Here is a 15,119-nt window from a genome sequence, read left to right as displayed (position 1 = left end):
ATTTGATGTTCTAGGGTTTCAGGATTGTTGATTCTCTGTTTGGCTTAGTTTTTCGGATCTTTGTTGTGGAGGGACGGCGTGGTGCTTCTGCCTAGACCGCCATCTTGCCGGAGTCTCTTCCAGATAAGTTATTTTTGAATCTCAAGCTTTATGTGAGAATTAACGCCATGTGTGTTTTTCCTCCCCTTGGAATCAGAGTAACACAGAACTAAAGATGCTCAGCAATTGAGAGACCTAGTTCCAGATCAGCATTTCACAAATGGGGGAAGTGAGACATTCAATGGTAAAGTGACTTTCTCTAAGGCCAAATGAATAGAACCCAACAACTCCTTCACTTTTACTATGTGCTTTAGAGCAATGTTTACTACTTGTAATATTTATGACCTACTTGTCTTAGGTACTATACGGTAATTTCACATTTTTTTTTTCATGACTTTTGAATAATGTTAACATTGAATTATGTCTTTGCAAATTATTTCCAACAATTAAGCATTTTATCTTTTATTTGGAGTTTGAGTTAAACAGTACTGGAAAGCTCAGTTATTAATAATAATTATAAAAATTATGTCATGTTTTGAAAGATTATGATAAAATACTGCTGGATTGACTAGTTGTATATGGGAAAAACAAGCATAGCCTTATTAATGAAAAAGTAGCAAATGATTTTAGATTGTTTTGGAGTGCTTTCCTTTAGTGATACCGAGTTGTCAGGAAATAATCTAGTGATAGGTTGGTAGAGGGAAAAGTGAGTCAATATTAAATATGGTATGTCAATTCTAACTTGACTGAAACAATTGCATAGTAACAGTTTAGCTTTCATGAAGATGGAGGTGATAGTTCCTTTTCTCTTTTACATTTCCGAGGATTACCAAGGCATATCAATTTAAGGAGAAATTCATCTTCAATCAGTTTTCTCCAAGCCTACTTATTCATGGTGTTCCTGCCATTAAGAAAATACATGATGTGAATAGAATCACTGGTCCTGGTTTTCCAGTTACACTATCAGGTACTACTACAGCCTAGGCACTATTCTAAACATCTTCACATAAGTTTCCTCATTTATTATGAAAAAGAACTGTTTTGAGTTAGAAGGTATTTTAAAAGTATTACACAAGGTCCCTTAGAGCCCTGGTGGCTCTTTGGTTAACTGCTTGGCTGCTACCTGAAAGGTCAGCAGTTTGAACCGACCTCCATGGGAGAAAAGACCTGGCGATCTGCTCCCATAAAGATTATAGCCTAGGGAATTCTATGGGGCGATTCTACTCAATCACACTGGCTTGCTATGAGTCGGAATTGATTCTACGGCATACAACAGCAACAACACGAGGTCACACAGCTAATGAGTTTTAGTCAGGATTTGCATTAAGGTCTTCTGATTAGCAAATCAGAGTCCCTGGGTGGTGCAAACAGTTAATGAGCTTGACTGGTAACTGAAAGGTTGGAGATTTGAGTCCACCCAGAGGCACCTTGGAAGAAAGACCTGGCGATCTACTTCCAAAAAATGAGACATTGAAAACCCCATGGAGCACAGTTCCACTCTGACACAAATAGGGTCTCCATGAATTGGAATTGGCTGAATGGCAACTGGTAATTAGCAAATCTAGTGCCTTTTTCCTGTAGAAAGGAAGACACAAGTAGATTTGTTAGACCCAAGCCAATCAGGCCCTGCAAGGGATTGAAAGAGAAGTTAGTGTGAATCTTGCTGCAAAATGGAGGTCACGTTCATTTTGGCTAGGCCAGTTTCATCACATTTGATGCTCTTTCAACATTTTATGATTCTCTCTATATTACAAGTTAGCAAAGGGGCATAGAATGATATACTGAGAATGGTGGAAGCTCTTTGACTATCCTTGCACATAGCCAGATGGAGTCCTCATGCACCCCATTCCCAGCTTAACAACAACAGCAAAAGGCCACACCCATTGCCGTGGAGTCCATTCTGACTCATAGCGACCCTAGAGGACAGAGTAGAACTGCCGCATAAGGTTTCTAAGGAGTGACTGGTGGGTTTGAACTGCCGACCTTTTGATTAGCAGCCAAGCTCTTAACAACTTTTTTTTAATTTCTGTGTTAAATCTTACTGAGGTATAGAATGAGAAGGATATCTAATTCATCAAACCTTGCTTCTAGATTTTAGTAAAATGTTATGAAAACAAGACTGCACCAGACAAAAGTTTGGAAAACAGTACTTGAATGAGATATTAAGGTTTGAAAATATTACTTTGACATGATGATTAAGGTTTTAAACTAGATACTCTTTTAGTACCTCTGGAGTTGGAATAAAAAAAGTGGATAACCCTAATCTTGAATGTTAGTCTTCCAAAATACCTCCTTATTATTTTTATAGATAACTATATTGTCACTTGGTGAATTCAGAAGATAAAATGTCCTACCTGGTACAGGGCTGACATACTGCACTATCAGCTAGCCAAGTGAGTGGTGGTAAAAGGGCTTGAACTAGAGCAGGGACCCTAACATAGCACCAAAGGTATGGACAAGGCACAAGCAAAAGCAGAAACACGATCAGTTACGAGATCCAAGATTGTGTATGCTTGTGTATAAGAAGTAGAAGTGAAATTGAGTTTGTAAGGCCAGGATTTTTTATGTTGTTCAGAGACTGGATCTGGGATGAAATTCCTAAGAAATCTTACACATTTAAATGGTTGAGCATTGAGAGAAATCAACACCAAATTTCCTTTTAACCATAGAAGGTATCTAAATCTAAAAACCTTGGGTATTTGAGGAATATGATAGCTTCCTTACCTATGAAATAAATTGTTCTACTTATGATACCTTATGGGTTGTTTCAAGCCTTCATTGGGGCTTTTTCCTAATTGGGGTACAGCACATGTTATTTCTGCAGCACCATTCCAAAAGGACTAGTTTTTGTTTTTCCTTATCTTCTTTCTTTATGTATGTCATGAAAAATAGTAACTCTAGTCTGTACTATGACCTCGACTCTTTAGCTCTAGCCTAGCCTGAAATACTTTCTTTGATGGTTCTACATATCCCAAGAATCAACTTGTCACTGCTCACTCCCTGCTTTGTTTTTGTGGAGTGGTATGTTTAGAATGGAGTCCCTGGGAGGTACGAAAAGTTAAAACGCTCACTTGGCCGCTAACCAAGAAGTTGACTGTTTGCGTCCATCCAGAGACACCTCAGAAGAAAGGCCTGGTAATAATCTACCTTGGAAAAATCAGCCACTGAAAACCCTATGGAGCATAGTTTTACTCTGACACACACACAGTTACCATGAGTTGATGTCAGCTTGATGGCTGAATATGTACTGTTGGCTGAAGAACAAGGGGTTTTCTAACTTTCTTTTAGGCCTCAGCTGCTAATTGTCTTTTTAAACTGTCACCTTTCTAGTGAGTAGATATTTCTTCAAGAATCTGGCAGGAGAATCACTTGTCAGTCCCTGTTTCTGGTGCTGTGAGTTTTAGTGTTTTTTCTGTGCCTTTATCGCATTTTTAAAGTAAGAAAATAGAAATAGCTGCATTTACGGTAACTGTCTAGATGACATTTTAAATTGGACTGATTGTGATTGTCCCCCCCTTTTGATTTTACAGTAAATAGTATTGTGCCACTCTATTAGTTTTAAAAAATCAAACTGTGGTTTTAAGATTACAGGATGATTCTATTAATTAAGCTAACATGGAGCACCTCTATGATGTCAGAACCTGAGCCGGGAATACCAAAATCTTTGTGTTAATTTAAAGTAATGATCTAGATTCTTCCATTTCCTGGAATCATTCCTTATAGTGACATAGTATTTATACTTCATTTATAATTCTAAAGCATATTTCACTGCAGTATATAAAATTTTATGAGTTATGGGAATTTAAAACTTAGAACCTTAATTGTGCTTTAGATATATGGCTAATGAAACTATAAGATTTAATTCTGTAAAATTTGTTACTTTATCTATGAAAGCTGTGTATTAATAACCATAGTAAAATATAACTTGAACAGAAGTAATAAGTTACAGTAAAATTTTAAGGGAATTGAATCACATACCATGCTGTAGTCTGTAGGCTAACTTACATGCAAAAAATAAAGCTTTGGAAAGAAAATGGGCCAGTCTTTTTCTTTTTTTTCCTCCCAAAGTATTCCAAGGAGGAATTGTTATGATCAATTTAGTTTAATACTAGAAAACGAGGACGCTTTAAGAGTCTTTTAAAAATTGGGTCTTTATTAAATTAGGACTGTTATGGATTGAATTGTGTCCCCCAAAATATGTTGTAAATATTAACCCCTATATCTGTGGTTACAATTCCATTTGGGGATGGGTTTTCTTTGTTGAATTAATGAAGCAGGATTAGTGCAGGGTGTGTCTGAAGTTAATATCTTTTGAGATATAAAAGAGATTAAACAAATAAGAAGTAGAGACGTGGGAAGAGAGATGCCAAGTCACGTGAAGATTGCCCAGGAGCAGAAGCAGGAAGAGATGAGGACCTTCCTCCAGAGCAGACGGAGAAGGCCTTGCCTTAGAGCTGGCACACTGAATCCAGATTTCTAGCCTCCAAAGCTGTGAGAGAAGCCTGGTGGCACAGTGGTTAAGAGCTATGGCTGTTAACCAAAAAGTCAGTAGTTCGAGTCCACCAGCTGCTCCTTGGGAACCCTGTGGGGCAGTTCTACTCTGTCCTAGACGGTTGCTATGAGTTGGAATTGACTTGACAGCAACAAGTTTGGTTTTGGTTTTTAAACTGTGAGAAAATAAATTTCTGTTTGTTAAGCCACTTGTGCTATTTCTTTTATAGCTGCATTAGGTAACTTAGACAAGGAATAAATGCTACATCTTTAGTGATGCAAAATACTTTATGATCTTGTTGATAAATCATGAAATTCAGAAAATAATTTAAGAGTTTGGTCCATGAACATTTCAATACTCTGTCAAAATGGATTGGCCAAATCAGAGTCAAAAAAAAAAAAAAAATGTACAGTTTTTGTCATTTTCTAAATGATAGGATTTGTTTTTTGCTTTCTCATAAAATTTGATATGAAATCACTAACCATATGTAGTACTATCAACAGGTTAGCAACTATGTAAGCATTTAATGAAGTTTTTAATTTTCAAATATTTCCAGATATAGATGAATGCAGTGAATCAGTTGCCTGTGGTGACCACGCGGTGTGTGAAAATGTGGATGGTGGGTATAACTGCTCGTGTGAGGAAGGTTATCAGACACCTACAGGAGATTTACGATTCGAACCTAATGATGGCACTTACTGTCAAGGTAAATTTTATTATTAAATTTTATGTATTGTCAAAGAGTGAAATAAAACGCATGCTGCAGAGTTGTGAAGTATTAAAGAGCTACATCTTCCAAGAAATGTGTTAGTACTCCTTTATTTTCTATTAAATGAATTAAGAAAAGAAAGAGCAATATTTTATTTAATGGAAGATGTAGAACACATATTTTATGTATGTATTTTAACATATCCTATTCCTTAAACCTACATTCTTCCATTATCCATAAAATATTGTGTATTCTAAAAATGAAAAGGAAACAGAAGCGTTAAAGAATGTGTTTTATTTGTTTTGATAAGTGTGCACAATTATTGGAATAAATATGATTAGCTTAGGAAAAATATTTTAAGAAACTAGATAATCTATTTTCCTTTCTACAGGAAATATGAACACAAACTGCCATTTAGATAATGCCTGTATCGCTGCAAATATTAATAAAACTTTAACAAAGGTAAGTAGATTAATTCAATTAAAAAGCTATTTTACTTTAATACTTTTTTTTCAGTTAATATCCTTCCAATATTGCATTTTCAGAATAGTAACAAGCAGTTGAACTTCAGGTAGAAGTGAAACTGTTTATGTATAGAAATCTAAGTATTTGTTTAAGTTGCAGATAGGATTAATTTAAAAATCCCCAAAGTACTAAAGAAGACTTTTATGTATTTAATTTATGTTACTTTTCCATTATATGGTATAAAGGAAAATTCTTTTCAACATGTAAAGAAAGTTGATGAATAAAATAGAAAAATTTCCTTTGACCCCAGGCCCCTACCCACATTTTAAGGCAGAGACATAGTTGAATGCAACTGGATTTTGTACTTCAGAATGAATATTTATTTCAAAGAGTAAATAAAGTAGGACTCTTATAAAATTATTATTATGTGATTGAAAGCCTGAATCTCAATATGACTTCTTAAATGTCAGCTAAAGGAAATTTCTACTTTATCATATTGTAAAGAATTTACTCTGGTTGATTAAAATCTAATCAAATTAAATTACAATTGATAGTTCTATGTTAAAGAATATGGAGTGATTTTAGAAGTTTTTTTTTTTTTTTAAGTGCATAATATTCTAAATTGGTTTCCTTTTTCTGGACCCGTTTTTGCTCAGATTAGACCCATAGGAGAACCTGTGGCCTTGCTACAAGAAGTCTATAGAAATTCTGTCAAAGATCTTTCACCAATGGATATAATTACATATATAGAAATATTAGCTCAATCATCCTCATTTCTAGGTTACATGAATAGCACTAACTCAGCCAAGGACACTCTTCTTAATTCAACTCTTACTGTAAGTATATTGAGCTTTAACTCTTTATATAATTGAGCTTTAAATTTTTCCTTACACTTATGATTGGTGTAAAATTTCAGCATTTTAAAAGACACACTTTTTTTCCCTTACAGGAATTTGGAAAAACCATGAATAATTTTGTTCAAAAGGATACATTTATAGCTTGGAAGAAATTATCTACAAACAGTAGGAAAACTCATCTTACAAAACTGATGCACACTGCTGAACAAGTAACTTTAAGCATATCTCAGAACTTCCAAAAGACCACTCAGTTAGATACTAACTCAAGTGATGTAGGTAAGAAGCAAAGGTCAATTTCAAAGCAATAGTACTTCCCAAATGAGCCATCCTAAAATGGGGAGAAAAGGTATTTAAAATACTTTTGATTAAATTGATAGTTTTTCTTTTCAATGGAGAAATGAATAATGATGCATATCGCACGAATGATATGCGTGTAGTAAGGGTAAAAAGGACAGATATATAAGTGCTGCTTCCTTTCCTGTCATCTCCACCTTTTCCTGTTTCTGAACTGTTTAGCATTTAAACACTCAGAGTATGTTACCCCCTTGTCACTTTGAATCAGTCATCTCATGACTTGGGGTCTACCTTAGCCAGTGATAGTTACACACAGATCCTCTACATGTCCTGTATTTAAGTTTATCTTTAGGAATTCATTGCCTTTTAATAATATGAAGCAATCAGCGTAATAGATTAGAATTCTTCCTGCTTTCTGCAATCTCACATGTAAAACATTCAGCATCTGGAATCAATTTGAGAATGCCTGTAAAATTCTGAAGAAACGGGGTACGTTTCTGAAATAATCATTGCATACACCTTTATTACACTTTTAGGGTGGTAGCTTGCTATACAACACAGATAAACAAGTCATTATCTCTTCAGAATTCACCACTCACTCAAAATTAAGACTGCAAGCTTGTGAATAATATATAGGAGCCCTACATTCTTGATTATATTGTTGCATGAAAAAAATGAAAAGTCACCAGTAAGGGAATTATGACTCAAGAATTTAATTCAATCGTTCTCCATGTAGTAAATGATATTGTAGACACCGTCTTCTAAGACATTACAGTTGCTTGTCTTTGCTTTAGTAATTATCATTTATAGCTCCCTTGAGTATGTACATATATATGTATGTGTGTATGTGTATATATACATATATATATATACGTAAAATCTTTGTTTTAATTCAATAAAGATTAAATTAAACCATGAGTGATATGGTGAAACCCAAAATTAAAATGAGTCAGATTTTTAAGATATAAATTATAATGTCCAAATATGTTCATTCAACCTGCCATAAATAAAAAGTTGAAGTGCAATAATGATGGGTAAAATTGTCTCTAATGAAATAAATACAGTGATCAAACAAATTTCAAAGAACTTATTACTCCCATGGTTTGTTTCAGCTCTCAAAGTTTTCTTTTTTGATTCACATCAAATGCAACATATTCATCCCCAAATGAACGTGGATGGAGATTATATAAGCATACTCCCAAAGAGAAAAGCGGCATACAATTCGCATGGTAGGATTTTGACAATATTTTATATGCAGTGTTACAATTTGCAATAAGTACATATTATGCATTCAGTTATTTATATGTACATATGATACCTGTGATTTTCTATATACAAAATATTTGAGGTTTACATGTAAAATTTTCATCATTGTTCTTGCACTTTTCTTTCTGCTATAAATACCTGGAAATAGTTTTAGCTGATAATGTCTGGATCCTTTTAGTCTTACCTCCAACCTCTATAACTGACTGATATTGTATAAAAAGATACAAAAGAACTTGATTTTATTAGTCTTTGTGCACCAGTGACTTGATGTTATAATTTGCATAGAGTTCTTTTAATATTTCTTCTTCAGTAATTCTTCATATTCTTCATTGTGACACTAAGTTTGTGGCTGTGTAAAGAAGAAATATAGAGATAATGTTTAAAAAGACAAGGTTATTGCCCAGGCCTGTGACTTCTCTTCCATTTGTCATCTTATTCTCTGCACAGTAAACTGTTCAACTAAACTAGACTCTGGAATTGAAAAAATTAAAAAAAAATCAGAAAACAGTCGTACTGGCAAGCAATTTAATAGTTATATGACCTAATTTCTCAATTTATGAATATTGCAACTGTGGTACAGAGAAGGGACTTGCCTTCATGCACATCCTCAGATAATGCAGAACCAGTACTAGAAGGGAGAGAGTTAACAAAAAAATGAGCCCTGACCAGCTTTCCTTTATTCTTTGCTTGTTTGAGGCAAGCAAACAGCTCCTATTTTAATCTAACCATTTGTCTGCTCTCTTAAATACAGTGTCTGCTGATAGTAGAGTTCTTTTGGTTATTGTTGTGTCAATATAGGTTAAAAAAAATTTACCCAGGAAATATATGAATTGTGATATTTTCTCAAAGAATGCATGGATGGTCAGAAATACAAATGAAAAAATATGTAAAACAGCGTACAGATTGACTTATGTATAGACAGACAAATTTTCATAAAAGATGCGTTGTCCAAAATTGCTGCGCATTCATCCTCAGAAAAACATCTTTTTTGCATTTTTACAGCATTGATGTGGGTTTTTTGCCCCCTAATCCATCAACATTATCCTGTCCATTCTTTTTTACCATATTCTACAAAAGTGCAAGAAACAATAGTCTGTCACCATAAAACGAAGCAAAAATAATGCAGCCATATCACTATCCAACCCATGCCTCTTACCTGATCACACCATATTCTAATTAACCAAGTACACATATAATATTTAGGAACAAATTCAAAGAATGTGTTACACTGTGGAAATTTCAAAGACAATCTGAATAGGGTTTAACAGTTGGGAATAAAGACATTGAAAATACCTATCACAGTAACAGATGCTGAAATCATCACAGAACTGATATCTCAAAGAGATCCTTCTGATTGTATGGTAGCTCTGTTACATTTAATGATCCACATGCAAACTCTGACATTTGAAAGGGATAGTCATGTCAACACTCAAGAAAGCAGTGTGATAAGATTTGTTTTCCTCAAGGTTATACGTTAAAAATAAGGACAAGTCTAACAGACTGATTAAACCCACTCAGTGATATTCTCATGTTATCATTCTTTTAGTGACAAAATACATTAATATAACACACATATTAGTGAAAACTGGCACAGTATTATTAGTAGCAAGATCAAGGAGGTCCATGGAGGTACAGGCGGACTTAAAATCCTATTAATTGACTGCATTAGAAGAGTAAGGGGGGTAGGAGTTGAGGATGAGCACAACGAAATCCAATGTTTTGAACTACAGTTTATAATAAAAAAGATTGTACATACCGGCTTTTTAAATTACTTGTGAAATTGGGATAATATGTAAATGACAAAATATAGCAGCGTATAAATCCTGATTGAGAAGGTGTACTTTAGTTATTCTCAAGTGAAAATAGCAATGAAGCAGTTTGGAAACAATGATTCTCTAAGGAGTTATAATTCATTGCAGATTCTATTTTTGTATTCTCTCCAGAACTTAGCACACTGGTTTGCACTAAGTTAAGTGCTTAAATAAATGTTCTCTTCATTGAATTGAAGACTACACTATATCTTCTTCTTAGGAAAAAGATGGTAACAATAGATACAGGTATTCCCCCGCTTTTCGGAAGTTCACTTTATGCTATTTTGCTTTTACTAAAGACCTACATTAGTACCTATTTTCACTAACTGAAAGAAATCCAAAGAAGGTTTTTGCTTTTACGAAAAAAGATGAGAAGCGGCAGTAGCGTTCAGCGTTTGTTTTGCAGCTAGCCATTAAAGAGATAGCACAAACTAAGCAAGAATGACGTCGCCAAGCTCCTTTTATCATATAATTCCTGCTTTTACTATATGTTAGTGTTACTTTAGGTTTTATTTAGTATAATTTGGTAGGGTCTGGGAATGCTCAAAAAATTTTCCTATAAACTAATAGTAATTTCTTCTTCGCTTTACTCCATTTAGGCTTACGAAAGATTTCATAGGAATGCTCTACTTGGGGATAGCAGGAAAAAAATGTACTAGAGAAAACAGAGAACATAAAAGACTAGAATAAACATTGTAAAGAAGAAAAGGTGAAGAAGGACTGATGATGATACAATAGGAAATTACCCTGCAAGTTCTTAGTCTCTAGTGAATGAAACTGTAGTTTACCGAAAGAAGGTACAAAACTTATTAGACAGTTAAAAATTAGATCAGGCCTAGAATTGGTGAGAAATCATGGGAACTGAAGAAGATTCAGAATGATGAGAATGGACACATACTGAAATGACATTCAGAAAGGAGGTAAAAAGGGTTATTGGAACATATACAGTATTCTATGTGACATTAGTCAGCTTCTTTACTCAAAATCAAAAATTGATGTTAGATAAATATTTTACTTTAGAAAGGATAGCAGTAATCAGTAGATCTAAAAAAAAAAAAACACCTCATTTTGGAGCATCATTTGATTTTGATTGTCTTCTCTCAGGACCTTCTGAGAAGTCACTGTTTCATGCACTGGTTCATCAGCTGGACCAGGTCAGGTTGACCTAAAAGATTTCTAGGCCCTGCTTCAGGCCCTGATCTTGTCATCTCTTGGAATCATCATCATTTCACTAGACTCAGTCGTGTTATACTAACTTTAATTTCTTTCTGTGCTATAAGTTTTCTTTCTAGATTGGCAGTTCAGGAAAAAAAAAAAAAAGTTCCATGTAATGTATCTGAATTTCAGCAAAGCCCTTAGCAATGTCTCTTATGGTGCTTTTTTAGATAACATGGATAGTGACACACTTTGGCAAATTCCAGCTCATGGTAACCATATCCAAAGAATATTATTTATTAGTGTGATATCAAACTATATGGATGGTTCAAGTTTTGTGTAACAATTCTTTGTTTTGTATGATGTTACCAACATTTGTATTTATGATTTTGATTAATTCATGCTTATTAAATTATTTTCTGGTGTCACAAATTTGAGGGAACAACTGAATATGATATCCTGGTGGTCTGAAAAAAACAATCTTTCTAGCTAGTAAGTGTAACAATCCTATTTGTATAGTGTTTAAAATTTAGAAAGGACTCTCTCATATATTATTTAATTTTATCTCAACCCATCCTAATAAGTAGATACAGTATTACTACCATCCTTTTATAAGTGGAAAGTCTGAAATTCAAACCATTTAATTGATTTACCTGTAGCCACATAGGTAGGATCAGTGACTGAAACCAGAATTTCTAATTCCAAGTGCAAATCACAAAAGTAAAGTCCTGAATGTAGTGTCCAAAATTTTGTACCACAAATATATGAGAATAAGACCTAACTTGACAACAGGAATTTTTAAAGGTAATAGATTTAGATGTTGAGTTGTTCCATACAATATCAGTGATATTGAGCTACTACAAAACTAAGGCAATTTAACAACTAAGTAAACCCATAACAAAAGAAGGGATTGAAAAGGTAATTAAAAAACTCCCAACAAAAATAAAGCCCAGGCCCCAATGGCTTCACTGGAGAAGTCCACCAAACTTTCAGAGAAGAGTTAACATCACTACTACTAAAGCTATTTCAGAGCAAAGAAAAGGATGGAATACACCCAAACTCATTCTATGAAGCCAGCATAACCCTAATACCAAACCCAGGTAAAGACATCACAAAAAAAGAAAATTACAGACCAGTATCCCTCATGAACATTGACACAAAAATCCTCAACAAAATTCTAGGCAATAGAGTTCAGCAACATATCAAAAAAATAATTCACCATGAGCAAGTGGGATTTATACCAGGTATGCTGGGATGCTTCAGCATCAGAAAAACAATCAATATTATCCATCACATTAATAAAACAAAAGTTAAGAACCACATGATCTTATCAATTGATGCAGAAAAGGCATTTGACAAAGTCCAACACCCATTCATGATAAAAACTCTCAACAAAATAGGAATAGAAGGGAAATTCCTTAAAATGATTAAAGGCATTTATACAAAGCCAACAGCCAACATCATCCTAAATGGAGAGACTTCGAAAGCATTCCCCTTGTGAACAGGAACCAGACAAGGATGCCCTTTGTCACCACTCTTATTCAGCATTGTGCTGGAGATCCTAGCCAGAGCAGTTAGGCTAGAAAAAGAAGTAAAGGTCATCCAAATTGGTAAGGAAGAAATAAAAGTATTTCTATTTGCAGATGATATGATCCTATACACAGAAAACTCCAAAGAATCCACAAGAAAACTACTGGAACTAATAGAAGATTTCTGAAAAGTATCAGGATACAAGATAAACATACAAAAATCAGTTGGATTCCTTTACACCAACAGAGAGAACTTCAAAGAGAAAATCACCAAATCAATACCATTTAAAGTAGCCCCCAAGAAGATAAAATACTTAGGAATAAATGTAACCAGAGATGTAAAAGACCTATACAATGAAAACTACAAGCCACTACTGCAAGAAACCAAAAGAGACCTGCATAAGTGGAAAAACATACCTTGCTCATGGATAGGAAGACTCAACATTGTGAAAATGTCATTTCTGCCCAAAGTCATCTACAGATACAATGCAATCCCAATCCAAATTCCAATAAAATTTTTTAATGAGATGGAGAAACAAATCACCAACTTCATATGGAAAGAGAAGAGGCACTGGATAAGTAAAGCATTACTCAAGAAGAAGAACAAACTGGGAGGCCTCACACTACCCAATTTTAGAACCTGTTATACTGCCACGGTAGTCAAAACAGCCTGGTACTGGTACAACAACAGATACATAGACCAGTGGAACAAAATTGAGAATCCAGACATAAATTCATCCACCCATGAGCAGCAGATATTTGACAAAGGCCCAAAGTCCGTTAATTGGGGAAAAGACGGTCTCTTTAACAAACGGTTCTGGCAGAACTGGGTATGCATCTGCAGAAAACTGAAACAAGACCATACCTCACAACATGCACAAAAACTAACTCAAAATGGATCAAAAACCTAAATATAAAATCGAAAACAATAAAGATCATGGAAGAAAATATAGGGAGAATGCTAGGAGCCCTAATACATGGCATAAACAGAACACAAACCGTAAGTAACAATGCACAAGCACTAGAAGAGAGACTGAATGACTGGGAGCTCCTAAAAGTCAAACACTTATGCTCATTGAAATACTTCACCAAAAGAGTTAAAAAACAACCTACAGACTGGGAAAAAAATTTGGGCTATGACAAATCCGATCCGCATCTAATCTCTAAAATCTACAAGATATTGCAAAACCTCAGCAACAAAAAGACAACCCAATTAAAAAATGGACAAAGGATATGAACAGGCACTTTGCCAAAGAAGATATTCAGGCAGCTAACAGACACATGAAGAAATGCTCACGATCATTAGCCATTAGAGAAATATAAATCAAAACTACAGTGAGATACCATCTCACCCCAACAAGGCTGGCATTAATCCAAAGAACACCAAATAATAAATGTTGGAGAGGTTGTGGAGAGACTGGAACACTTACACACTGTTGGTGGGAATGTAACATGGTACAACCACTATGGAAATCGATTTGGTGCTTCCTTACAAAGCTAGAAATAGAAGTACCGTACCATCCAGCAATCCCTCTCCTTGCTCCTTGGATTATATCCTAGAGAAGTAAGAGCTGTCACATGAATAGATATATGCACACTCATGTTCATTACAGCACTGTTCACAATAGCAAAAAGATGGAAACAACTGAGGTGCCCATCAACTGATGAATGAATAAACAAATTATGTTATATTCACACAATTGAATACTACACAAAGATAAAGAACAACGATGAATCCATGAAACATAACATGGAGGAATCTGGAGGACATTATGCTGAGTGAATTTAGTCAGCCACAGAAGGACAAATATTGTATAAGACCCCTATTATAAGAACTCAAGGAAAGGTTTCAACACAGAAGAAAACATTCTTTGATGGTTACTAGGGTGGGGAGGGAAGGAGAGGGTTATTCACTAACTAGATAGTAGGCAAGATTTATCTTAGATGAAGGGAAGGACAACACACACTGCAGGGGAAGTCAGCACAACTGGACTAAACCAAAGCTAAGAAGTTTCCTGAATACCACCAAACACTTCAAGGGACAGAGTAGCAGGGGCAGAGGTCTGGGACCATGCTTTCAGGGGATATACAGGTCAATTGGCATCACAAAGTTTATTAAGAAAATGTTCTGCATCCTAATTTGGTGAGTGGTGTCTGGGGTCTTAAAAGCTAGCGAGCAGCCATTTAAATACATCAGTTGGTCCCAACTCACCTGGAGTAAAGGAGAATGAAGAACACCAAAGTCACAAGGAAAATATTAGCCCAATAGACAGAAAGGGCCACATAAACCAGAGACTCCTGAGATCAGAAGAACTGGATAGTGCCCGCCTACCAACAATGACCACCCTGACAGGGAACAGAACAGAGAGTTCCTGATGGAGCAGGGGAAGGGTGGGGTGCAGAACTCAAATTCTAGAAAAGCACCAGACTTAATGGTCTGACTGAGACTGGAGGAACCCCAGAAAGCATGGTCCCTGGACTCTCTGTCAACCCAGAACTAAA

The 15,119-nt window shown here is 35.0% G+C and overlaps 1 protein-coding gene across 1 annotated transcript in view; it reads left to right on the top strand.

Annotated features, from left to right (window-relative positions):
* ADGRL4 (adhesion G protein-coupled receptor L4) overlaps positions 1-15,119 on the top strand; it is a 158,879-nt gene that overhangs the window by 103,961 nt on the left and 39,799 nt on the right. The window contains exons 4-7 of the mRNA XM_004369088.2: positions 5,632-5,702; positions 6,362-6,541; positions 6,655-6,838; positions 7,969-8,085. Of these exons, the coding sequence (XP_004369145.1) occupies positions 5,632-5,702; positions 6,362-6,541; positions 6,655-6,838; positions 7,969-8,085 (552 nt within the window). The remainder of the gene's footprint in view (positions 1-5,631; positions 5,703-6,361; positions 6,542-6,654; positions 6,839-7,968; positions 8,086-15,119) is intronic.

This window comes from Trichechus manatus, unplaced genomic scaffold (assembly GCF_000243295.1).
Source record: "Trichechus manatus latirostris isolate Lorelei unplaced genomic scaffold, TriManLat1.0 scaffold00003, whole genome shotgun sequence".
Classification (NCBI taxonomy): Eukaryota; Metazoa; Chordata; class Mammalia; order Sirenia; family Trichechidae; genus Trichechus; species Trichechus manatus.
Note: the sequence above shows the minus strand (reverse complement) of the source record. Positions and strands in the feature narration are given on the sequence as shown.